The sequence below is a fragment of the Myotis daubentonii genome, chromosome 13 (genome assembly GCF_963259705.1).
Source record: "Myotis daubentonii chromosome 13, mMyoDau2.1, whole genome shotgun sequence".
NCBI classification, from domain to species: Eukaryota; Metazoa; Chordata; class Mammalia; order Chiroptera; family Vespertilionidae; genus Myotis; species Myotis daubentonii.
The window spans coordinates 47,207,626-47,234,778 of NC_081852.1; the positions used below are offsets into that span (position 1 = coordinate 47,207,626).

At 46.4% G+C, this 27,153-nt stretch overlaps 1 protein-coding gene across 8 annotated transcripts in view; it reads left to right on the plus strand.

The window, feature by feature from the left end:
- SUFU (SUFU negative regulator of hedgehog signaling) overlaps positions 1-27,153 on the plus strand; it is a 90,360-nt gene that overhangs the window by 33,870 nt on the left and 29,337 nt on the right. For 3 of the 8 annotated variants that reach the window (XR_009448254.1, XM_059661249.1, XM_059661252.1), the window contains exons 4-9: positions 18,071-18,166; positions 18,413-18,555; positions 19,433-19,518; positions 19,772-19,844; positions 23,181-23,337; positions 25,122-25,233. Coding sequence is in view for 7 of the 8 variants with exons in the window: in XM_059661249.1 (XP_059517232.1) it covers positions 18,071-18,166; positions 18,413-18,555; positions 19,433-19,518; positions 19,772-19,844; positions 23,181-23,337; positions 25,122-25,233 (667 nt within the window). In the remaining variant the exon portion in view is untranslated. The remainder of the gene's footprint in view (positions 1-18,070; positions 18,167-18,412; positions 18,556-19,432; positions 19,519-19,771; positions 19,845-23,180; positions 23,338-25,121; positions 25,234-27,153) is intronic. The other 5 variants (XM_059661251.1, XM_059661254.1, XM_059661253.1 and 2 more) reach the window with 3 other exon arrangements.

The following is a 27,153-nucleotide window of genomic DNA, read 5'->3' on the forward strand; positions in this document are numbered from 1 at the left end:
TTGGCTTCCATGGGTCTATATCTTGGAGAATTGCAGGAAGTGCTTTGAGCTTCTTAGTAGAAAGGGGCTATTCCATAGGCATTAAGCTAGGATCATTTACCCTTAGGCTAGTTTGTGCATCTATTGCCCCCTGTAGAGTTGTAATTGGTTGACTCTTTCAGTGACTCCTTTGTCTCTAGCACCTGTATTTCAGGGATGCTTCCTGCAGGAGGCGGTGAAGGCCTCTGGCAAGCCTGGCTAAGCAGCTGGAAAGTGAGGGGTCCCTCTCCAGCATCTCCGTAGGAGGTCAAGCCCTTTGGTAACCGAAGTGGCTCCAGATAGAATGTTCAGTGAAGAGGGCTGGAGAACAGAGTGGATGAAAGCAGGAGCCCAAGAGACAGGTTGCCTGGGTTCAAATCCCAGTTTGGCAGCGAGGGACCTGTGGGACCTAGGGTCAAAAGTGAACATCTCCAAGGCTTGGTTACTACTTCATCTGTGAAGTGGAGTAATAGTAACATCTACTAGGAATATGTTTAATGCTCCTAGTGTAGCATAATACATGGAAGCAACTAATTTATGTTGTCATCTAAGAAGCATATTGCAGAAAAAAAGGAAACAGACTAAGAAAAAAAAGAAGCATAATACAACATTGTATAAAGTTAGGTTCTAATACTGTTAGCAGTATTATGCCTCCACATGGAAGGCTGGAAGTGATACGTGAAGATACTCACTGAGGCCATTTTAGAGGGCTGAGGTTATTATTGTTTTCTTTTTGACAGTTTACTGCCATTTAAACATTTCCTATACAGAATATGGGTTTTATTGTCAGAAAGGAAAACACCAAAAAGGAAAACCATGACTGAATTTTTCAGTGAACTTCCTAGAGGACAGGACAGTGAGCCCTGAGAAGCAGCCCAGGCCTTTACCACAGGACAAGTCCGCACCTCCAAGCGTGGTCTCTGGTGCAGTTATTAGAACAGCTTTGAACACCGTGCAGTGATCTGCCAGTGCAGGGGGCCTGCTTTCTTGCTCTGATTCTTCATAGCTCTCAGTGGGAAATGAATGGCTCCCCTAAGCCGGACACAGCGCTGCCCTGGCTCCCTGGCAGTGGGCTCTGCTCCAGGAATATGACAGTCAAAACTAGAACCCGTAGAGGAGGAGGAGGAAAGAATAAAGGAACTTGGGCGGTTTTTAAGAGGGATTGCAACAAGCCCCGCAATGGGGGGCTGTTTTGCTAACATGTAGCAAGGGTGCTTTGAAGCAGCAGTGGTGTTGCCTTCCTTGGCCTTGTGCTCCTTGACCCAGTGGGTGCTGCACACCTGGGCTATTGTGCTGGGGCAGGGAGGCATCTCTGGCTCAGGCTGCGGCCTGTGCCCCACCCTTGCTGAGCCCTGGCTTTGCCCTGGCAGTCATCTTTGGGTTTGAAGATTTAGGGAGAACAGAGTCCTCACCAACTCTCTGGACCTGCTGAGCATATCTGGATTCCTACCACCATGGTGACTTCAACACAAGAAGCCTTTTCCTGTAATATCTACTAGGAATATATTTAATGCTCCTAGTGTAGCATAATACATGGAAGCAATTAATATTACTTATGTTGTCATTTAAGAAGCATATTGCAGAAAAAAAAGGAAACAGACTTAAAAAAAAAGAAAAAGCATAATACAACATTGTATAAAGTTGGGTCCTAATATTGTTAGCAGTATTATGCCTCCACATGGAAGGCTGGAAGTGATGATATATGGGTCACTCAGATCACTCATGCATTGTGTCCTGTCCTGATGTACTTTTATTCCCCAACAAAAATAACTGTTGTTTTTCCAGTTAAAAAAATGATGCTTAAAAAAAAAAAAAAAGATACTTAAAAAAAAAAATCCAAGCTATGTTGAAAGCATGAAGAAAAAAAAAAAAAGCAAGTAACAGAACAATGAGGCGTGGGGTTGTATTTTTACTTTAAAACATAAGAAAAAATATGAATTTGATCATATATGCTTACAAGAAAATCTTGAAGAATGCATGTCATACATTAATAATGGTTATATCTGAAAAATGGGACCGGTGTGAGAAAGTTTCATTTTTTACTTTATATACTTGTTTATTGTTTGAATTTCTTATAATAAGCCTGTTCTACTTTGTAATTTGAATAACTATATAACTGAAAATGAAAAATAAACATTATCTAAATCCCGCCCCTAAGACAGCCACTGTTAACATTTGGTTACCATCCTTCTAGATATGTCTCTGTGCATAACATAATTAGACAATTTTACTAACTTAATACTGTTCATGTTAGCCTGATCTCTTCACCCAGCATCATGTCATGGAAATCTTTCTAGTTAGGGAAATAGAGATCAATAGCCATGTTTGTGCCCAGCTGGCATGGTTCAGTGGTTGAACATCCACCCATGAACCAGGAGGTCAGGGTTTGATTCCCTGTCAGGGCACATACTTGGATTTTGGGCTTAGTCCCCAGAAGGGGGCATGTAGGAGGCAGCCCATCAATGATCTACTCTCATCATTGACATTTCTATCTCTCTCTCTCCCTCTCCCTTCCTCTCTGAAATCAATAACAATATATTAAAAAAAGAAAAGGAAAATAGCCATGTTTGTAATGGTGGTGAGACATTGTATTTTATGATGGTGAAAGGGAAATGCACTGTTTTCCCTACTACTTTACTCTCTTGTGTGACCAGAGGTGGATTTTTCCATACCTAACAATTCTCCAATTCTTGGCAGACACCAAGTGGGTGTCCTACCATTCAATTCAGTTGTGGTACTATCTGCCTGTGGTTAACGTCGGATCCCACAAGACTGTCCCCACTTCAGGCTCAAATTGCAAGTCCCAAGTACTTCTGACCAACCAACTATAAATGAAGTTCTCCTCGGGTTTGACAGTTTGTTAGAACAGCTCGCGGAATTCAGGAAAAGAGTTTACTTACTAGATTTCTGGTTTATTATAAAAGGATGCAACTCAGGAACAACCAGATGGAAGAGGTGCATAGGGTCGGTCGGGCATGTGAGAAAGGGTGTGGAGCTTCCATGTCTCCTACAGGTGTGCCACCCTCCCAGCACCCCCTTGTGTGCACTGACTCGGAAGCTCTCTGAGCCTCACGCTTTAGGGATCCTCATTACATAGGCATGGTTTATTATTAACTTAATCTCAAGCCCCTCTCCCCTCCCTTCTAAGCTATGATCAGAATCCCAATTTCTAATCATAGCTCAGTCTTCTGGTGACCAGCCCCCGTCCTGAAGCTATCCAGGAGCCCACCAGGAGTTGCCTTGAAAGATGCTTCTATCATCCAGGGAATTCAAAGGGATTTAGGAGCTCTATGTCAGGATCCAGGGTCAAAGACCAAGAACAAAAAATGTTCCTAGCACCTTTATTGCTTAGGAAATTACAAGGGTTTGGGGAGCTCTGGCCAGAAGCTGGGGTTAAAGTCCCAAATACATATTTCTTTCTTTCTTGTTTTTTTTTTTCTTTCTTTCTTGTTTTTAAAAATTAATTAAAATTCTTTATTGTTGCCGTAACCAGTTTGGCTCAGTGGATAGAGCGTCAGCCTGCGGACTGAAAGGTCCCAGGTTCGATTCCGGTCAAGGGCATGTACCTTGGTTGCGGGCACATCCCCAGTGGGGAGTGTGCAGGAGGCAGCTGATCGATGTTTCTCTCTCATCGATGTTTCTAACTCTCTATTCCTCTCCCTTCCTCTCTGTGAAAAATCAATAAAATATATTTTTTAAAAAATTCTTTATTTTTTAAAGTATTAAATATGTCTCCTTTTTCTCCCATTGACCTCTCCCGGGCCGCTCCCACCCCTCAGCACATGCCCTCAACCCACTACTGACTGTGTCCATGGGTTATGCTTATGTGCATGCATACAAGTCCTTTGGTTGATCTCTTACCACCCCCCTCCCCCTGCCTTCTCTCTGAGGTTGGATGGTCTGTTCGATGCTTCTATTGTCTCTGGATCTATTTTAGTTCATCAGTTTATGTTGTTCATTATATTCTACAAATGAGTGGGATCATGTGATATTTATCTTTCCCCAACTGGCTTATTTCGCTTAGCATAATGCTCTTCAGGTCCATCCATGCTGTTGCAAATGGTAAGAGTCCCTTCTTTTTTACAGCAGCGTAGTATTCCATTGTGTAGATGTACCACAGTTTTCTAATCCACTCATCTGCTGATGGGCACTTAGGCTGTTTCCAAATCTTAGCTATTGTAAATTGTGCTGCTCTGAACATAGGGGTGCGTATATCCTTTCTGATTGGTGTTTCTGATTTCTTGGGATATATTCCTACAAGTGGGATTACTGGATCAAATGGGACTTCCATTTTTAATTTTTTTTAAGGAAACTCCATACTGTTTTTCACAGTGGCTGCACCGGCTACATTCTCACCAGCGGTGTGTGAGGGTTCCTTTTTCTCCACATCCTCGCCAGCACTTGTTGTTTGTTGATTTGTTGATGGTAGCCATTCTGACAGGTGTGAGAAGGGACCTCGTTGTCGTTTTGATTGGCATCTCTTGGATTATTAGTGACTTTGAGCATGTTTTCATCTGAATCTTGGCCTTCTCTATGTCCTCTTCCAAAAAGTGTCTATTTAGGTCCTTTGCCAATTTTTTGATTGTATTGTTTATCTTTCTTTTGTTAAGTTGTATGAGTTCTCTATACATTTTGGAGATTGAATCCTTATCTGAGATAACATTGGCAAATATGTTCTCCCATGCAGTGGCTCTCTTATTGTTTTGTTGGTGGTTTCTTTTGCTGTGCAGAAACTTTTTATTTTGATGTAGTCCCATTTATTTATTTTCTCTTTAGTTTCCATTGTCCTAGGAGCTGTATTGGTAAAGACATTGCTACAACATATGTCTGATATTTTGCTGCCTGTGGATTCCTCTAAGATTTTTATGGTTTCCCATCTTACATTTAAATTCTTTATCCATTTTGAGTTTATTTTTGTGTATGGTGTAAATTTGTGTTCTAGTTTCATTTTTTTGCACGTATCTGTCCAATTTCCCCAACACCATTTATTGGAGACTGTCTCGACTCTTGTATGCCTCCTTTGTCAAATATTAATTGAGCATAATGGCTTGTGTCGATTTCTGGTTTCTCTCTTCTGTTCAATGGGTCTTTATGTCTGTTCTTGTGCCAGGATCAGGCAGTTTTGAGAACAGTGGCTTTGTAATATAGCTTGATATCTGGTATTATGATCTCTCCAACTTTGTTCTTCTTCTCGGGATTGCTGTGGCTATTCGGGGCCTTTTTTTTTTTTTTTTATTCCATATGTATTTTTGGAGAGTTTGTTCTAGGTCTATGATATATGCTGTTGGTATTTTAATGGGGATTGCATTGAATCTACATTGCTTTGGGTAGTATGGACATTTCAGTGATACTGATTCTACCAATCAATGAACATGGTATCTTCTTCCACCAAATACATATTTCTTGTATCAGTATAGTAGATTGTAAGATAACAGACCTCCCCTCTCCCCAGGATAAACAGATCCTTTTTGATAAACTTTCAGGTAGTTTCCAGTTTTCCCCACTTTAAACAACTCTAAGGACTGTTCACATATGTACATGTTGGCAACTGTGTTCCATTATCTCAGAATAAATTTCTAACGTGGGATTGCTGGGTCATAAGGTCTGCACATTTTGCAGTTTGGTATATATGTGCAGTTGTCCTCCGTGAAGGGGATTGCAGAGGCAGCCCTTGGTCACGATAGCCACAGCGCTATCACCTGTGGTTGTGGCCAGTTGCAGCCCAGGCACTGAGGAAACACTGTGTAGTCTCTGAAGTCCACAAAATGAGTCACAGGAGTCATCCATCTTTCGGTAGATGTAAGGCTGGCTTTACTCCAGTGTTAAGGAAATTCTTTGAGACTGGAGGGCTATAAGCTAAGTGGACTCCATGGTTCTCAGAAAGCCCAGTTAAATGCACTTCCAAGCTTACCTTCACAATTCAGTCCCTACTCCATCCCTCTAAGCAGGAAGAAAATTGTCCTGGCAAGGAGTCTGGCCTAAGCACCAAAATGTTATTACTCATAATTCACTGCTGTTTCTTCTTATAACAGATCCCCAGATTTGGTTATTGCTAAACCCCTCCCTGCGTCTGATCTGATAGGAGCTTTGGAAGTGCATGGGCAGACACATAGACAGCTGGGCGTCTGCTCTTTACACATGTACTCAGAAGTAAGTGTTTGCTTCATGTTCCATCTCCAACACAGCAGCCCCTCCTGGATGCAACATTCTAGGAGGGACATTGACAACTCAGAGCATATCCAGAGAAGAGTGGCTTTCAGACTGGCAGACGTTCTTTAAACCGTGGTCTGGAAGGAATAGCTTTAAAACTGAGGAAACTGGAAACATTTTAGTCAAGAAGAAAAGACTTTGGGATGAGGTGTGAGGAGTGGTGAATATGACGCACAACAGGTGTTTTAAAAATATTTGAGGTCTTGCCATATGGAAGAGGGATTTGACTTTTTCTTTGTTGCCCAGAGGAGAGAACTAGAAAGCTGTTAACTGTTCTTTGGGATGTGGAAGCACTTCTTCACATGGATAATCCTCAGGAGACAGTGTACTCACTGTCTCTGAAGTTGGTCTAATAAATCTGGGCAACTGCTGGCCCAGGACTTTGTGGAGGGGCTTTCAGTGATGGGTATGGGGTTGGTGATCTAGCAGCTCAGCCCACTGAACCCAGAGGCCACCTAATACAGGCTGATTTTTCTTCTACTCCAGTGTGTTGACAACCACTTCTGCTGGGCTCCTGTCTGGCCTGCAAACTACCTGCTTCCTTCCCCTTCTTGCTCTTCCAGGTCTGACTCAGCTAGGTGATCTTCGACAGTATACCCGTAAATACTGTAGCTGTGTTTCTTGATGTAAATTAAGGGGGGGGGGGTTTCTTAAGCCAAAAATTAGAATCCTGGCTCCCTGCAGAAGCTATCTGCTCCGCCACTGTGGATGGACTTTGTGTGTCTTACCTGCCACTGTGCCCTTCCGCCTTCCTTCTTTCCTGTAAAACGTGGCCGTGCTTTCCAGTGGTAGAATCTTTCAAATAAGTAACAGTTGCTTAACTTGTATAGTACTTTCAGCACACAAGATAATTTTTATGTATTTTAATTCTTTTAAAAATATATATATTTTTATTTATTTTAGAGAGGAAGGGAGAGGGAGAGAGAGATAGAAACATCAAGAGAGAGACTCATTGATTGGCTGCCTCCTGCATGCCCCCTACTGGGGACCAAGCCCCAAACCCGGGCATGTGCCCTGACCAGGAATCGAACCATGCATAAGCTCCTGGTTCATCATTCGATGTTCAACCACTGAGCCACACTGGCTGGGTTACATATTTTAATTATTTTATTTGATCCTAAAACTACCTTGCAAGGTAGACAGTAGCATCATCACATCATCATGTTTTGATACACAAAAAAACAGATGCAGAGATGTTAAGTGACTTGTTTAAAGTCATAAAGCAAAGGAAAATGCATCAAAGAATAAAGCAAAGAGAAGTGCTATTACATGAACTCTTCACTTGAGGATCTGTTTTTACCTTGGACTTGAGGGTAAACACAATATGTATATTTGGAGTGACTATTTGGGAAGTTGGGGTAGTAGTTATAGATGATTCAGGATTGTCCATGAGTTGATGCTTATTGAAGGCAAGTGATGGGTATATGGGAGTTCATTGTATTATTGTCTCTACTTTGGTTTAAAATTCACCAATAACAAGTTATTGTTTTTGTTTGCTTATTTCTGAAGCCTAAAATTCAGATTTGGAGCAAAAAAAATTTTTTTAAAAATGTGCTTTGGAGAAGTTTGAAGTACAAGGCTGTATGGTGGGCTGGCCAAGGCCTAGCGGATTAAGTGAAAACGAATTTTTTGAATCAGGTTCTCCAGTGCTCATGTCCCTCCATACCATGTGCTTTCCTTCCTCCTCGGACTCTTTCAGTATGACTGGGAAGAAAGATTGAGATTTCTTGGTTTGGTTTGATCAATTCATCCAGTTTTCTCTACTGCCAGACTGGATCTAGTGACTCAGCAGTGGCTTCTTCCAGAGAATGCTGGGATGAAGCCCTCAGCGCCACACCAGGCCTGCCATTCAGTGGTCCCCGTTCCACTTTTGGTTATGTTTGAACTTGCAGACTGGATGAAGATAGGCATGTTTTCTGTAGTGAGGACAGAAATTCTTGAGCTAAGAATTTCTTGTTTTGTCTACTTAACTCCTCACCTGGCTCCAGGAAGTTTCTCTTTTCATAATAATTGGAAACCAAATGCTTTATGTACACAGGGCCAGGGCAGGACCAGGTTCTTCTCCTGAAAAGTTCAAAGTCACATCCTGGCCTCCTCATCCACTCCCTTGAGGGAAAAACAAATTGCCAAGAACAAAACTCTCTCCACTCCCCAAACAAATACAAAACAACAACAAAGCAAAAAAGTTTATCCTAGGGCAGTGTGTCCCTCCTGACTCCCAGACTTCTGTGGGGCAAGATGGTCTTCCTCTTTGGAATTGAGACAATGAGGGCCATGCTAAAGTTCTTTGACTTGGGAATGTTCAGAGATACAAATGCAGCTTTGCTCCACTGCAAAAGTGCATCAGCTCTGCCCCCCAGCCCAGAAGCAGAGCAGAGCAGTGCAGTAGCTTCACCTGGTCTGTCCGGTGTTGGTCTGTAGATGTGTTTACCATTTTGATTTCAGATTTTAGATGTTGTAAGGGCAGTTAACCCTGAGCTGCAAAGCAGTAAACATGTGCAAAGTGCTAGTAAGAAATTACGTGCTGTGCACAGAAATAGGACTAAGAAACAAAAGCTGCCAGGGAGAGAGGGGATTGTTTTTATGTAACTGACCATAAACACCAAGAGAGGAGGAAAAATAAAGAAATGGAAAAAGTTTGAAGTCTGTGGCAAGAGGACCAGCGTCATTAGTCTAGTTAATTTAGGAGCCTCCACCTCCCCTGCAGTATGTCTTAGAGATCTTTTCATGTCAATATGTAGAGATTTATCTAATTCTTTTAGCTGCTGCCTATGATTTTGTAGCATGGATAAGCCATAATTTAACCATTCCTCTAGTGATGCACATTTAGGTGGTTTCCATTTTTCCACTATTGCACCAGCGCACAGATGCTGTGAGCATCCTTGCTCATTCCTTCCTGCGAATGTGTTTGGCTCTAGAGTGGACACTCAGTAGAATGATCAGGTCAAAGGGAATACCTTTTATGCTAATAGAGTCTGCCATGCGGCCCTCCAAAGTGACTGTGCTAGTTTACATGTGTCTGGCAACTACATGGATTTTCATTGTGGATTTAACTAGTCTCTTCAGGAAAAAGATGAAAGGAGTAGAAGCATGTGCTTGATTTTAAAGCTTCAAAGGATCTCCTCACATTTGGGGCCAGAGAGGGTGGTGGTGAAATGTGTAAGGGAACTGCAAGTTTAAAACCTCAGTCACTTCGGCTTTAAGAACAAAGGGGCTTGGGATCTGACCTGAGTGTGGGCAGTAGCCCTGGGGAGTGAGAGCAGCAAGGGCAGGAAGGGCAGGTTTTGCCCAGTTACAAGCCTCGGGCAAAACACTCTTGTTCCCCATACTGACAGGTGTCTAAACAGATGGAGCTGTTTTAAAAGAAAAGTGAAAGCACCTGCCAGCTTAGTGCAAAAGGGTTTCTTGAAATGGTGAGCAAGGACCTGTTTCCTTACAGAAGGGCACGGAACAGCCCTGGCCGGTGTTCTCAGTGGTTAGAGCCCGAGCACTGAAGGGTTGAGGGCACATACCTGGATTGCAGGTTCATTCCCTGCCCTGGTCAGGGTGCATGCAGGAGGCAACCAAACGATGTGCCTCTCTCACATAGATGTTTCTCTCGCTCTCTCTCTCTCCCTCCCTCCCCCTCCTCTTCCCCTTCCCCTTTCCCCTTTCCCCTTTCCCCTTTCCTTCCGTTCTCTCTGAAAATCAATAGGGAAAAAACATCCTCAGGTGAAAGATTAACAACAACAAAAAAACTTTAAAAAAAAGGGCATGGCACATAGTGGATGAAATAGGATTTGTCTGGTGACAGCTGCAAACTGCAGTGGGCAAACCTGCTGAGCTCTGTTTGCAGTTGAGATACTCACCCACACCTCCACAAGAGTGAGGTGTCCTGCCCTGGCCCTGTGTGTGCAGGCACCAGGCGAGTGTGTGGGATTCACAGTCTGCTCCTGGGGAAGCTACACCATTGCCGGCAGTGGGCCCATCCTGAAAGGTCTGCAGCCCCAGAGACTCGCTCCTGGGTGAGGGTCTCCCAGGCTCCAGCAGCCCACAGCCTCCTACCTCCCTGCTGTCACCGTGTGTCAGTTGAGTTTCCTGCTTATAAAAGGGATTTTTCTTACACTTCACTCTTTGCCTTTATGATTGTGACTTTGAGGGAAGGGATGGAGGCTGGAGAGCCAGAGGTTTTGAGAAAATACATGGGGAAACAATTTTGAGTCTCCTCTGACTGGCTTTCTGATCCGTGGCGATTCCTTTGATTCTAGGCAAAACCTAGAAGGAATATCCTTTCTGTTTCCTTTCAGTTTTGTAAGAACAAACATGTCTCTTCTTGCTCCTTTTATTTAATCAGTGTACCGCACATCCACTTCCCAAACAGTGTCTTGCAACCACATTTAGCCAAATTAATATCAGACAGAATTAATTAAGGGAAACTAACTAAACATTCAAATTAACTTTTCAAATCACAGAACTGCATTCAGAACTTTAAAAAGGTGGGGGGGAGGGGGGGGACTAGTTCTTCTTGCTTCACCGCTTGACCAGTTGGAAAAAACTTTACAATTGCCCACCATCCAGCTATGAAGAACTTTGCCTACTTGCCACAAAAGCTTATAACACGTACAGAGAATCTGTTTCTCTTCCTCTCCCATCCATGATTTGTTGTTTTATTGTTATTTTTTCTTTCTTAGAAGGAGTTAGATTTGAAGCCCTGCAGTGGGGCTGTTGTGCAGATAGGCTCCTAGGATCTCTTCTATGAGGATCTTGTCTGCTGTGCATGTGTGTGGAGAGGAGCAGGGGTGTCAAATTCCATTGGTTTGTACCAGCTGAAGCCTCTGAGCTCCAGAGCATCCCGCTCTTATCCTCTCCTTGCAGGGCTCAAATGTTAAAGGGGCATCACCCAGGACATAATTTATGTTTTGCTCTCATGTGATGTGCATATATCATTGCTCTCAACTGCTATCAGAGTTTATAGGGTAGGCCTTGCCTCACCACTGCTGCGAGGCTCTGAACTGAGCTCTTAGGTGTGGCTTGGGGTGGGATGGGGAGTCAGGGTGGGTAGGCAGGGAAGTGCTCACTCACTCACAGCTTTATTTGGAGCCTGGAGGGAGGAGAGTCGGAAAAAATGCGTGCTCTTCCCCAGTGAGAAGAGAGTCTGTGGCCTTCCTTTGGGTGCTGTCAGGTGGAGATAGAAGCCTGGAGGCAGCTCTGGGTCTTAGGGTGCTAGGACAGGAAGGGTAGTGCCGAGGATCACCCCCCTCCCAATGAGTGTAGTATCTCATGCTTGTGTTAAGGACTTCAGAAATGTAATCTGTGGCAGTGACATCAGGCTGTCCTATAGCTATGACCTCCTCATTTTTGGAAATATAGTGAAAATAGGTAAATTAGTCAGACACATCATCACTCCCTTCCCCCCTTGGCTGAGAGCCAGGATAAAGCCCTGGGTTTTAGAAATTATAATAGGATTATGTGAGGGACCCAGTGGGGACAGTGGTCAGACTAAGAGGCTCCAGTTAGGAGCATCTGAGCTGGGCAGAGGCCATCAGGACTGACTTTGAAGTTTACCTCCTCCGCTGCCTCATCCAGAGCTGGTTCATTTAGCAAAACCTCCCTTGTCTCCTCCTCTCATGGGGGGTTATAGGCTGCCTGGGCCTGTGCAGACTTGTGTTTCTGCTCCCGTAAGTATATTTTAGTTTGTGGGCCTTCAATTGGCTGTAAAGGGTTATCTTCCAATCTCAGAGGAATCCTTCTCAGGGCCCAGCTCCGCCGAGCAGCCCACAGTGGCTGCAGCAGCAGCGTGGACCTTCTCAGGAAGGAGGGTGGGCATAGGCAGTTGCCAGATTCTCCCATGTGTGCTGCTTTCGCCCTGGAACTTTTTGGAGAGAGGAGGGCAGGCTATCTGACCTTCCCTACCAGCAGTCTGTGTTGCTGAGGGTGACTCGGGCACATCTGGCATTTTAGACTGCTAAGCCCTCCTAGGAACCAGCTCTGTCATCACATAGGACACTTGGGCTCTGGTTGGGAAGGTAATTTGTGAGGACCAAGAAGGCAAGAAAGGCGGAGACTGTTTCTTGGGAGACTGGGATGGCTGTCCTGTTGTTCAGAAGTTTGACCTCAACGTTGACAGACTCCAGACTGCCAGCCTAGTTTGGCCACCTCCCGTCTTCCAGGCCTTTCCGCGACACCTCTGCAGACCAGCCACTTATTTGACACCTGACACATTTTGGCAGGATTTCCGGCCCCTGCCCTCTGTCCTCAGAAAGCATGTAACAGTGCAGAACACTCAAAAGGGCTTTTGACTCCCAGGCTCCCAGCTTCAGCCATGAGAAACCCACTCTTCTGGGCTTCAAAAGACAACATTAACCTGTTCTCCTCTGACCAACATGTTAATTTTGACCACCGGGATGGGACATGGGGGGTGGAGGATTGCTTTTTGCTTTGTGAGCTGTTGTGTAGAACATCACTAGGTCTGTCCTTTTACACAGAAAGGAGACAGTCTTTCTCCAGGGTTGGGATGAATTAAGAACTCCTGGAGAATATATTTGTTTCTCAGTATTTCAAAGGCAGCACTAATTATTTTGCAAACAATAGCTGTTTTCTTCTGCAACCCATTTCCCTAGATTTTGCTAACTTATTATATCTGGCACAGTCCAGCTTCAAACCACCATGACTAAAGCTGGATGTTTGGGAGTTGGGGTGGGGTCAATTTGAGGGGCCAGTTAGAATCTGCACACCCACACCCCCGTCACCCAACTTTTTAAAGAGTTCTTGCCAGGGAGTTGTTTGTTAATGGGGATAGAAACATAGAGTAACAAAACCTTTCTGTCAATGAAACAAGGGCAGAACTGTACCTGGAAGTTTCTGGACCCTTTTTGCCACCCTAAGGTGGTAGTCCCCCTCCGGTGAATTTGCCAAACAGGCAGCAACTGAGGGAGGTTTCTCATGGCACTTGGAGCCGGAGCTCAGAGGAAGAGGGAAGTGGCCTGCCTTCGGATCCCAGAGAGCCCCTCTGCTACGTGGTCTGGGTAGGGGTCCCAGAGATTTGCATCCTAATTTCTTGGTTAGGGTACTTCAGGCAGCCCGAGAGGAAGGGAGAGGGAGGAGCTCTCTAACCACTGGACGGAACAGCTGGGCCTCTGACTGAGGCCTCATTAGCATTTGAAAACCCTCTCAAGGGGTCTGAGAGCTTCCTGGGGTGAGCGCTGGGGCCTGAGTGCTGAGACCCACCGTGGCTCCACACAGAATGGGGCTGAGCATCCAGAAATAAAGACCAGAGCAGACTCAAGAATGAGCCCTTTGTGGCTTTGTCCCAAGCTTGAAAACTGTGACCAAGGCTCTTTCATTGTTAAGAAAGGCTGTTTCTTGGCCACAGCAGAGCTAATACAGCTAGTTCTCCCATCAGGCAGGGCTAGGGAAGGAAAGATTGTCCCCCTCCTGCTCTCTAAACCTTTCTGTGTGTGGTTATGCGTTCTCCTCACCTGCCCTCCTGTAACTCTAGTACATTCTGCCAGAGCTGGATCACACACACCAGGGAGGTGTGTTGGTCCTAGAACTGGGTCTGTTTCCCTTTCCTGCTTTACAGTCTCCTCTCCCAGCTGCCTAACTTGCACTCCTTCCCAAATTAAGTGTACCTTTTAGTCATTCTTCATTTAAATAGTTTAGGTTTGGACAACATTTATTTTTATTTTTTAAAAATATATATTGATTTTTTTACAGAGAGGCAGGGAGAGGGGTATAAAATTAGAAACATTGATGAGAGAGAAACATCGATCAGCTGCCTCCTGCACACTCTGTACTGGGGATATGCCCGCAACCAAGGTACATGCCCTCGACCAGAATTGAACCTGGGACCCTTCAGTCTGCAGGCTGACGCTCTATCCATTGAGCCACACTGGTTAGGGCAACATTTATAAATGTTGATTCTGGTTCATAAAAGGTCATGGCTTCAAACCTTTCCAGTCCTTTCCCTATTTCCAGTCTAAGAACCTTTCAGGTTTGGGGTATATTTCTACAGACCAGAAGTCAGCTAGACCAGAAGCATTGGAGGGAACTGGCCCAGCTTTCTTTTCTTTTCCTTTTTTTTTTTTTTTTTTTGGCCCAGCTTTCTTAAATCAGGAGTGATGGTGCCACCTACTGGCAATTGTTGTTACCTACAGGCTCTGTGGCTGGTCCTGCTTCCTGGTAAAGGAACTGGGACCTGGGTGGGAGTAGCTGCACTGCATTCCAGGACAGGAGTAGAGTCATGCATGCAGCAGTGGAGAGCACGCCAAGCGGGCGCACTATTTCCTGCTAACAGATGAGGGAACAGGCTTAGAAGTTGCCCAGGGTCACAACTAGTAAGGGGCAGAGGCAAATAGCATAGGGCTTTCCCAGTTGCAAAATTACCCATGATGCCATGATTTGCCAAAGCCAGCAGGAGATTTAGATGGTAACTGGACACGGCATTCAGTAACATGAATAGTGAGGACTCTCTTTCCTCTTCAGAGCTCTGACTCAGTCCTGCTGTTTTTGTCAGTTTGATATGACTCACTCTTTAATTCTTAACAGCTCTTTAACCCTTGATCATTTCAGTTTTAACAAGGTTAGGTAAGCAACAGTATCTGTTAGAGATTTAAAATATTTTGTTTTCATTCAATCATTTTGAAGTCATCTACTTTACAGTGAGCAACACTGATTTTCCCTATTTAGTGTTGTGATAGGAGATTTCTATTTAAAGTAAGTTTGTTTAGGTTTTTAAAGTGAGTCAATTTTACGGGGGGGGTGGGGGGGAGGGAGACAGGTAGGTAATTGTACAGGTGGTACGCAGATATATGTTAAAAATCCTGACAGTGTTACGGATAACTCAGAACAGTGGTTCTCAACCTTCCTAATGCCGCGACCCTTTAATACATTTCCTTGTGCTCGCTTTGGCAGCACATATGCCAGTGCACCTGGCCTGCCTCCGATCCTGCACCAGCAGTCGGACACCCCCTGCCAGCCACCCACCAGCCTGATTGCTCCCAACTGCCCCCCCACTCACCAGGGGGGCCGATTGGGGGTGGGGAACCTATGTGGCGGTGGGATGTGCCCCTGTAGTGGGGCGCCTATGTGGTGAGGTGAGGCACCTGTGTGATGAGGAGGGGTGGGCGCCAATGAGGTGGGGCACCTGTGTGATGAGGTGGGGTGGGCGCCGATGAGGTGGGGCACATGTGTGGTGGCATGTGGTGGGGCACCTATGTGGTGGGGCATGCATGCTCTTTGGCAACTTCACAACTTTAAAAAAAAAGAAAAAAAATACATTTCCTCATGTTGTGGTGACCCCCAACCATAAAATTATTTTCGTTGCTACTTCATAACTGTAATTTTGCTACTGTTATAAATCGTCATGTAAATATCTGATATGCAGGATGTATTTTCATTGTTACAAATTGAACATAATTAAAGCATAGTGATTAATCACAAAAACAATATGTAATTATATATGTGTTTTCCGATGGTCTTAGGCGACCCCTGTGAAAGGATTGTTCGACCCCCAAAGGGGTCGCGACCCACAGGTTGAGAACCACTGACTCAGAAGTTTGGGAAATGTTTCACTGTGCTCTATCGTCACTGACTTGCCCCATGACCTTGGGCAGTCTCTAGGGTCCTTTCTTCATTTGTAGAAAATGAAAATGTTGGACTGTGATCGTTCGGGTCACAGAGCTATAATATGTGTGATGTCTGGGCATTATGAGTGAGGCCTCTCCCAGGCTCGGCTGCTTACCCTGAGGAGGTGGTAACAAGGAATCCAGGGCCTTGGCCTGGCTTCACACACTTTGCCTTTCCCCCAGCCTCTTTCCCTTGCCTTCTTTCTTTCTTCTTAACATCTTTATTGAGATATAATTCACATACCATGTTATTCATTGTTGTGAAACCATCACCATAATGAACCCTAGAACATTTTCATCACCCCCAAAAGTAAACTCATATCAGTCACTCCCCATTCCCCCCTAGCAACCACTAATCTATCTGTCTATGTAGATGTGCCTGTTCTGGAGATTCCATGTAAATGGCATCATATATGGCCTTTGGGGACTGGCTTCTTTCAGTTAGTGTAATGTTTCTAAGGTTCATGAAGTACAGTGTTGAATAGAAGTGGTAAGAGTGGGAATCTTTGTCTTGTTCCTGATCTTAGAGGGAAATAATTCAGTCTTTCACCATCAAGTATGATGTTAGCTGTAGGTTTTTTTGTAGCTGCCCTTTAACAGATGAGGAAGTTCCTATCTATTCCTAGTTTGAGTGTTTTTATCATGAAAGAGTATTCGATTTTGCTGAATGCTTTTTCTGTGTCTACTGAGATGATTATGTGTTTTTTTTTAAACCTTTAGTCTATTGACATACTATGTCAATATTACATTTATTTTCTTATGTTACTTCTACACCAACCTTATATTTTTGGGTTACATCTCACTTGGTCGTTGTATATAACCCTTTCGTATGTTGCTGTGTCCAGTTTGCCTGTATTTTCTTGAGGACTTTGTGTCTCAAGTCTTGAGGACTATGCATCAGGGCTATTGATTTATGGCTTTCTTTGCTTGTGGTGCCTTTGTCTGATTTTGGTATCAGGGTAATATTGGCCTCATAGAATTAATTGTAAAGTGTTACTTCTTTTTTTTATTTAAATAGTTTGTGAAGAATTACTATTAATTCTTCTCTGAATGTTTGGTAGAATTTACCAGTGAAGCCATCTGGACCTGAACCCTTTAATTGTGGAGGAAGCTTTTAATTACTAATTCAGTGTTTACTTGTGACATTGTTTCTAACTTGTAGATACTTATAGACATGCACTTCTGTAAAGGAGAGGAAATCTGGGAAGAGTGAGTCCAGAAAGAGGGGTTTGTAGTTGCCTCTGCCTGGAGCCAGGCCCTCTCTCCCCTTTATTATTTCATGTCTCTTAGAGGAAGAAGTCTTTCTTCTCCCCCCTGAATGAATGCTTTTGAGGTTAGGACCAATAACCCAAGCCTGTCTCTTAGAAAAAGTGGTGTACACTTCACCTGACACAGGAGGGAGTATTTAGACCAAGACAAATGAGAGCAGATGTGCTCTCAGGCCTTCAGGCTGGGGTGTGTGTGTGTGTGTGTGTGTGTGTGTGTGTGTGTGTGTGTCTGTCTGTTTTCTGCCTTGCTTCAAATATTAATAAAAAGTGAGAGGACCTCAGCTGTTGAGACCCTAGATTATATGTGATAGACCATGGTGAACTGCCATACATCCATTTAAAGAATAAGGTAGCTTTCTCTGTGCTGATGTGAAATGATTCCAAGATATATGAAACGTACAAAATGGTGCTGCATATGTCTTAGAAGAAACAAGATAGAGAGGACCTATAGATGCATACAGGCTGGTAAATGCAGAGTTCCTTTGAAGGGCACCCAAGATAAAAGTCAGGGGTAGTGGAGACTTCATACCGCGTAGGTGGTTTTTCCCTTGTGGTTATACTGCCTTAAACTTCTTTGAGTAATGGATTTGTGTGAAGTTCAGTGGTAAGGCTATGAGGTGGCTGTGTTTGCACATGTTTCTGCTAGGCAGCCTGGGCACCATATCTATGTCCTCATGGAAACAGCCCCTGGCCCCCAAGTCTGTATGTCTCTGCCACGGTGTGTGGGACACAGTTCAGACTTTTGTTGGTCTCTAGTGCATCTCCCTGAGGAACTGTTCCCTAAATCTGTCTTCCTGGGGGAGACTGCTGACAGATCTCAAAGGCCCTGCGAGGTGAGGTGTTCTCTTTTGAGCAGTTTCAGCAGCACATAAACCCTGTTCTGTTTGTCCAAGGTGAAAGGCTTTCACTGCCCTCCAGTCTCCCTATTCAGGTGGCCCCACAATAAAACACTTTATTCTTTCTTGGTAGGTCCAATCTTGACTGTCCCCGACCCCACCCCAAGAAGTGAAGGTGCAGGGGAAGTGGAGCAGATGCCAGAATTCTGGCTTTGGACTTGCAGGCCAAGTGAGCATGCACACTAGCAGCCTGTCCTTTCTGTGGAAGGCTGGCCGAACTGGCCAGTAGGAGTGCACTTGGCTTGGGGGCAACATTCAGACTCTGCCCTCACCTGTGTGGATGCTTCCCCTCCTTCACAGGGACTACCTTGGAAGCCTGGGGCGGCCTTCCAGCCTGGGCTTCTCAGATCGCAGGCTGAGTTCTGGGCCTGGATGCAGGGCCTCAAACACTGAGGATTCCCTGTCTCTCCCACAGAGAACACCTTCTGCAGTGGGGATCACGTGTCTTGGCACAGCCCTTTGGATAACAGTGAGTCAAGAATTCAGCACATGCTGCTGACAGAGGACCCGCAGATGCAACCTGTGCAGACACCCTTTGGGGTAGTTACCTTCCTCCAGGTGAGGCTCAGGTTGGACATGGGCGCGAGCCTTCCCTGTGTGAAAAGTCCTGGGAGGGCAGGAGGGCTTGGGTGGAGAGAGTGAAAGGAACGGGAGATTTCCTTGTTCTTTTCCCATTTTCTCCTCCATCTGTTTATCAGGTCAATTCAGAGGGTCTGATTTAACCTACTGAGGGGGAGAAGGGGGAAAGGGAAGGGGCCATTTGGGTAGGAGAGGATGGTTGTAGCAGAGGCGGGTAACGGGGAGGGTATTTCTGTGAACTAGTTAAGACCCAGGCAGCCACAGGCACAGTAACTCCCAGCAGGAATGCAGCTTTGGTGTATGCATCCACCCCAGCTGCAGAGGGCCTCTTTGTGATCCTGATGGGTCTGCTGAAGATTCAGTTGTTTTTCTTGAGATTGACCTGATGGGTCTGCTGAAGATTCAGTTGTTTTTCTTGAGGAAGGGAGCTCTTCTGCCATCTGCTGGGCCCTTTGGTTGTTGTTTCGAGCTTGAAGAGTTTCAAAATCTCCTATTTACATTTCCCATGATCCTAGATTGGGCAGAACCTCCACTACTTCTAGGGACATCCTGAGTTGGCAGGGCCCTGATTTTCTCTGCAGTCAAGGACTTGACTTTGTGTCACCAGATACCTGGCCTATCACAGCAGGGCAAGTATCAGCCATCAGTGCCACATCTGTGGACCCATCCATACCCTGTCCAGGCAACTATTTCCTCCTGAGGGAACCATCCCATTTTGGATGCACTAGCCTCTGAGCACAGATGCTGCCTGTAGTCCCATCACTTGAAGTGACACTGACAGAGTCTGGGTGGCTGACCTGGATGGGTGGGAGGAATAGCCATTAACACACTATGGCATCTTGTCTCTGGGTCCCAGATCGTTGGTGTCTGCACTGAGGAACTCCATGCAGCCCAGCAGTGGAATGGGCAGGGTATCCTGGAGCTGCTGCGGATGGTGCCCATGTGAGTACACCCCCTCCCTGTGAGGTGGGTGCCTGGCTTCCCAGGCCTGGGGTGGGACTCCCTTCTTCCCCCACACGTGGGCTTCCCCTTGCATGGCTGTTCAGGCACTGGCTTTTCACATCAGGGCTTCCTGACAACTCGCTCCCTGATGGCCCCGACCAGTGACCACTCCCTTGTGTTCTGGGCCTGGGGCAGCAAGCAGGGCAGGCTGTAGGCCCAGCCCAGACCCTCCTGCCCCTTTCTTTATCCACAGCGCTGGCGGCCCCTGGCTGATAACTGACATGCGGAGGGGAGAGACCATATTTGAGATCGATCCACACCTGCAAGTATGTCTTGAGTGAGGAAAACCTTTCTAGCACACTGTGCCTAGGCCTCTTCCAAATAACACTGGCTTTCATCCTGGGAAAACAAGGAGCTTTATTTGTGAGTGAGTAGACATATGGCATGATTTGGAACTTGTCCCCTGAATTCTGCAGAGTGCATAAGGGAACAGAGATTTCAGACCAGGAAAACTGGTCTCAGACACATGTATTTTTGCATTTTAAAAGGAAATTTTATTGTATGCAAATCACATATCAATAAACCTGATGTTCAAAAATATGATCGCTAGCAACTAAATCAGTATAGTGGATATTGCTAGCTCAGTATTCACCCTCCCACTTCTCCCTTCTATAAAGAACATAGACTTTCTTTGAGGGAGCCGTGCCACCACTGTCACCAATATCCTATAACAGACAGAATCGGTGATGTCACAGCCATGTTGCAGTGGGGAGTCCTGATTGGTCCAATGGTCTTATCCCTTTCTAGATACATTTTCATCTTAACCAGTCAGATACCAAGCTCCTTCCCTGGGTAGGCTGGAATTTCTTGATGTGTAAAGAAAGTCTTCATACCCATAGGCCTGCAGTTGCTACTCATGTGGCCTGGCTGTATAGAGTTTCAGTGTCATCTTTGATTTTTTTAGAAGAAGCACTCTTTTTTGCAGGCAGGTGAATTTTGAAAGCCACGTAGAGCATAACTTCCTTTCTTACTGGTTGCTTATGAAGCAGGAGCAGCAGATAGCTGTAATGTGCCTGGCATGTGTCTGCCTCTACTTTGCCCCGGCCAGTTGCAGGTCATTGCTTCTGTGAAAATCTGGTAGGACACAGGCAGCTTGCAGGAGTTACATGTCCTCTAGGAGGGATAAGAGGTGGCAGGGAAGAGGCAGACACATAGCCAGCAGTCCCTGCCTTCTTTACTACAGACCTGTGAGTTCTTGGGTAGAAAGCCTACTCATCCACAGATGAGGCTCCTCCATTTTCCTAGTGCCTTTAACACTGAAGTTTTCAAATTGCTGCCAGGATCCTCTATTATCTCTACTTTAAACTTGGTTTCCTTGTAACTTCTGCTTATGCAAGAACCAGGAACCACTAAGGGTATGTTTCCCTAAACCCTTGTACTACAGCCACACTGGGATCCAGCATGGGACACTGTGGGCTGTTGTTTTACCCCCATCATAAGTGCCAAGTATTGAGAAAGAACCTGGTCCTTGAACTAATAGGGTAATAAGCAGCCTATCATTTCCTGCATGCCAAGAATAGTTCTCTTTCTAATCTTTAGGCTCCCCTCAACCAGCTAGCAGGACCAAGGGTACCTAAGGAGGTTGTTTGTGTTTTTTTAAAAATATTTATTTTTATTGATTTTAGAGAGGAAGGGAGAGGAAGAGAAAGAAACATCAGTGATGAGAGAATCATTGATCGGCTGCCTCCTACATGCACCACACTGGGGATGGAGCTCACAACCTGGGCATGTACCCTGACTAGGAATCAAACCATGACTCTTCTGGTTTATATGTCAGCGCTCAACCACTGAGCCACAAGGCCCTGGTCGTCTTTATAAGTAAGCAGGCAGCCCTAGGTGGTTTGGATCAGTGGATAGAGCATTGGCCTGCGGACTGAAGGATCCTGGATTTGATTCCGGTCAAGGGCATGTACCTTGGTTGCAGGCTCCTCCCTGGCCTGGTCCCTGGTCAGGACTCATGCAGGAGGCAACTAATTGATGTGCTTTTCTCACATCAATATTTCTCTCCGTCTTTCCCTCTCTCTTCCACTCTAATAATCAATGGAAAAATATCCTCGGGTGAGGATTAAAAAATAATAATAATAAAAGTAAGCAGGCAGACCTTGATGAGAAAGTCCAGCTTTTTTTCCTGGTGACTCTGTGCCAAGTGGGAACTCCTCTGTGCTCATGTGTGCCAGTCTGGGCCTGCTTGCAAGTGGTTCATTTTAGGTTGGCTCCTGTTCCTTTGCTCCAAGCTCTACCACTGGCTAGGTGTGTGCCTAAACAAGTCCCTTAACTTCTCTAGGTCTTAACTCTTTCTTTTTTACTTATAAAGTAAGTGGTCTTAGCTAGTTGAGCCAAGAGGTATTCTTAGCTTTTTGCGTCAGTTAGGGGCTTTAGGGTGGCCACTAGAGAGAGGGGAAAAGTCAGACTCTACCCTAAGCAAACTAGGCCCCACATGCTTCTGCCTGGAGCACAGAGCTGCTCCCTTTCATCAGCCTGTCCCTGTCACTGCTGAGAAGCCCAACTTTGCCCAGGCTAGTGGTAGCACTGGAAAGGAGGAGAGTGTGATTGATGAGAGGGAGGCATACAGAGCAAGGCCTAGTCTCAAGAAAAAGGACTTACTATTATGTAAGCTTACCTTGTGCTTCCCAAGGTAGGCTCCCTGGCCCATCAGCAGCCAGATGGTGCTTGTGGAGGCCTGGAGCGAAGGGCGTGCAGACTCTTACTGAGGTGCTCACTCAGGAGCTTTGTTTGGCCCACATGGTTGTTTATGAGCGAGATTATTAGAGCCTTCCAGATGACCTTTAATCCAAAGCCCAACCTCACAAAACTGTGTTTTACCAGAAACCCCAGCGGTGGGGTGTTTGGTCATGACTCTTCCTCAAGGCCATTTGGCAAGGCCATTTGGAGGGTGTTTGGACTCAACAGTGCCAAGGCCTGCACGAAGGCAGAGCCTCAGGTGAGGCCTGAAGATGGTCACTGACCTCCAGGCACCCATTTCATTCCAAGAAATGGAAATAAACTTCATCCAGAGTCCTTTGTCCAACAAGTTAGCAGTGTAGGAAGTCCTGCCCTTCTGCTCTGTGGTGGTGCTTCACGGTGACCACTCCCCCTGCTGTTAGAAGAGGAAACTGCAGATGTGGAGCCAGGGAGAAGCTGGCCTGAGTGAGTCCTGGCCTCTCCCACCGGTGCCAGCTTCCATCTCGTTCTCTGTAGCAGCAACTGAGGAGGTTCTTCCTGGATGATGGGAGGAGAGGAAGGACTGTGCTTTTCCTTAGGGAAATAGTTCCTGGTTCTGCCACATTAGCAACACAGGCCTGCATGGGTTGAGCAGAGCCAAGGCTTTGAAACAGGTGTGAAGATCTTTTTACTGAAGGTTGATGATAGAAGAGAAGCTTCCCTTGGGATTTTTCTTCTTCCTGGCTTCCCCTAATCCCTGGGTCCCCTAGAGGAGTCCTGTGGCTGGCAGAGACTGCTATGTGTTATAGCTAGAGATCCTGCTCTTCTAGCTCTTGTCCTGGGCTCAGCACCTACAAGGGCTCAGTAAATACTGGAAAGGCAGTGTTGACCTTGGGCCACCGGTTCGCTGAAGGAACTCTGGCTCTTTGGTTCTTTCTAAGCAGGAGAGAGTTGATAAAGGCATCGAGACGGACGGTTCCAATCTAAGTGGTGTCAGTGCCAAGTGTGCCTGGGATGACCTGAGCCGGCCCCCTGAGGATGACGAAGACAGCCGAAGCATCTGCATAGGCACACAGCCCCGGCGGCTCTCTGGCAAAGGTAGGAGCTCTCACCCAGCCTTCCTTCTCCTCTTTCCCCAGGCCTGGTTTTCCGGCTCTGTAGGATGGGTCTCTGACATAAACAGCCCCTTCAATAGTTTCTTTCCTGGCAGGATTTAAACAGCATGTGAAGTCTTCCAGCAGGGTGGGATTAAGGGAGCTTTGCTGACCCATTTCTCCTGTTCCTTTTGTGTGTATTTCAAATGTACCACCAGCAGTGACCATTGTGTTTTAGATTTATCCCTTGCAATCTGAGGTCATGGAGGTGAGTGGAAGCCATAGAACAGTTACAGGAAAAGGCCACAGTCCACCCACGTACAAGAGAACAAGCATCGGCCACCCATGGAATTGACTCAGGGCCCAGCTCTGGCCTGAAAACCATGCCAGACCGAGGATCACTCTGGCCTCAGGCCTTAGACAAAAGAGGCCTGAGTGTGAGGCCAGCTTGCAAACTTCCCTGCCCCACTGTCCTGCAGATACAGTGCTAGGGACTGTGGGCAGGGGACCCTGTGCCCATTACATTCCAGGTGAGGCCATGGAGAAGGAGGATATGGCTCTCTTGTTGGAAGCTCATCATGTTGGTCTTGGCTATAGAAACAGTTGTGGTTTTTAGCAAAGAGCATCCAATACTAACTCCAAAAGAACAGCAGCCATTTACAAATATACAGCTTCTTTTTCTGCTTCTTTTCTCTATTCCTCCATTTTTCTTCATTTTTTTGAAGAATAAGATACCCATAGTCCTGAATAAAATGCCTGCATATGTGATAGCACTTATGAAAGGTTTTCTTCCCATAAAGGACAACTTAAAACCCTGACACGAATATCTGACCCAATATCTGTGCCAAACCCATGGGAGGTTTCAAGAGAACATATACAATTACTGGAATCATTCAGTACTTTTGACAAAAGAGGTAATTTAAGGAGGAATTCATAATCTTGTCCAAAATTTCACCATCATTGGATTTTTTTTTTTAAATTATAAAAGTAATCCATGCTACTATTACAAGTCAAACCATTAGAAAAGTTAATAATCACCTCCATCATCCACTCCAAGCCCATCCTTTGAGCAGCCAATGTTAATTTGCTTTTCTGTATGTGTTTGTAGTTTGTGGAGGTAAGACTTAGGCCAGAATATCAATATAGGGGATCAGACTAGTAGGCTTCACCCAAAGACCAGCAAAGCAACTTGCAAAGAAATAATCCCACCCGGGACTCCTTTCTCATCTCTTGGCCTTTGCCAGACTCATGGAGAGGCAGGGTACCTGGGCCAAGGGGAGATGACCTCAGCATCTCACTGACCCAGCCCACAGGGAAGGAGTAGCAGGACCACATACCAGCTGGCCACTCAAAATCCAGAAATGTGTGTAAGAGACACCTCACCATTCATGGCAGGGCACTTACAGCCTTTACGGGCACCCATTTCAGTGGGCAGAATCTGTGGACGGGCTTGGGAGTCACTGCCTGGAACTATGTTAAAGTTAGAGCTGGCACCTAACTTCAGGAAGGGAAAGGACAGTGGAGAAGAGCCCTGTCTTGGAGGCCACCCCTTGTCTTCTACAAGAATGGCCTCTTCAGACCAAAAGTTTCTTGAGAACATGATGCCTTATCAGCCCTGTGTCCTCACACTGCACCCACTCAGATCTCGCAGCTGATGCCTAGAGGAGGCTCAGGAGGCCTTCCTGGGGGCCTTTCCCCAGCATGTCTACAGAACCAGGTTCCAAGGGCCGGGTTGGGGGATGCTGGGAGGCCAAAGGACCACTAGACAACTTAGTGGTGTTGTTGCAGACACGGAGCAGATCCGGGAGACCCTGAGGAGAGGACTTGAGATCAACAGCAAACCCGTCCTTCCACCAATCAACCCTCAGCGACAGAATGGCCTCACCCATGACCGAGCCCCGTAAGTTCCCTACCACAGCGGGGCTTAGTGCAGCTACCTGTTAGCAAAGTCCCGGGGCTGGGACAAGGGGACAGTTTGGTCCTGAAGGGCCTGTTTCTGTGGCTTGCAGAGAGAGAACAATGCTGATAGCCCTTGCTGGATGGGCCCAGGGTCTGGGGAATACGGATCTGTGGGTCATAGATAGGAAAGGGCCTCAGAGGGGACCCAGCGGAGCAGAAATATAAACATTAGTAAATATTTATATGGGCTGTGTGAGCAGACGGGAGGCCAAATTGGGGCAAAATCTGAGTTGGGGCCTCCCAGCCTTGTGGGAGCCCATTGTGCTGAGCACGGCTCCCCCTTATCTCAGCCTCGACCAGAGTTGCCCTTCCTTCCTTCCTGGAGCCTGGTCTCCGGCTGATAGCTGCAACCCCAGGGGCCTCACTGTCTGGCCAGCCCCATACTGGACGCCTGCTACTGAGGCCCTTCTTCCTGCCTGCCTTCCATGGGGCCCAGGGCAGGGAAGGGAAGTCCCTTGCAGGCCTCTGCTGCCTATCCAGGGGCCTCCATAGCCCTTGGGAGAGACTGTGGCCACCCCAAGGTCAGATCCGTTTCCTGCTGACCTCTTTTCCTCTGAGAGGGGACAAATGGTGGGTAGGGCTGGAGCTGGGCATCCCCCTCTGCTCTTAGTCCCAGGGCAGCTCTAGGGAATAGCTGCTGGCAGGGGATACCTGGGAGCTGGCAGGCCAGAGCAGGAACCTGGCCTGCTAGGGAGGAAGTTGCTGTGCTCTGAACTAAAAAGGAAGCAGCTTACTCCTGCAAGACCAGTGTAATCTGTCCTCCTTCTCAAAAGTCTTTATTACACACTTGCTGTGTGGCAGGCTCAAGACCCAGGGGTCCATCTGAGGTGCAGACTCTTTTAGGGGCACGTGAACAATTAAATTAATTAATTAGCTAATTGGTGTGAGTCTGGCTGCCTATGCAATTTTTTAGAAATAGCTACTTCTTTCTATTCTAGCTCCAGATGTTCATCCACAAGCCCCCGGGATAGTGATTTAATACCCTGCAGAAAAGACAAGTCAGCATGATCAGGAGTAGTTAGGGAGGGCTTCTCAGAGGAGGAAGAACATGAGCTATGGACCCTGAAGGCACCCTGGAATTGTAACAAGTAGGGGAAGGAGCTGACAGGGATGGAACAGGAAAGTTAATGCTGATGCTGGGAGCAGACTGTGGAGTAGAGAGAGTTGCTCTGGGGACAGGCCTGCCCAAGGGGCTCACCGTGCAGAAGCCATGAGGATTGAGCTCTTTGGCAAGTGCCAGGAGAAGCCTCCACTGCTTCCTCAGAGCAGTTTTCAACTCCAGCCAGTAGGTTTCTCCAGCCAGTTACCCTGAAGTAGCTGGCTTGAGGCACCATGATCTTCCCTTGGCAGCAGCAGATGGCCAGGCTGGGTTGTGTGGCATCTGGAGCCTCTCTACCTGTGAATCTGGACCCTTTCCCAGGCCACACTCCTTGTGCCCTGAGCTTGGCTTCTAGGCCCCCAAGCCCTGGTGATAGGCCTGGAGGTACTTGGAGGCTTAAAGGCTCAAGCAGATTGCCTATAACTTGCAGACAGTCTTAGCCCAGATGGCCCTTCCACCTCTGGAGACACCCCACTTGCCCCTCTTGTATAGCTGATATAGGTCTGAGGTCTCACTTCCCGTCTTGGGCATACTTCCAGCTGGTATGGCCCCCAGACATTGCAAGGAGGCACAAGTCTCTGGGTTTCTAGATGCATACATACCGCTCCTTCAGACTGGGCAGTGGGCATCAGATCTGGTCCGAGGGCTGTCTGTAGACAGAGGCTGCAGCCTCCACCCTTTGACCTGAGCTACATAGAGATGGGTAGGAATAGACCAGAGGTGCCAGCCCTCTGGTATCTCCCTTTCCTGCAGCTCAGGTAC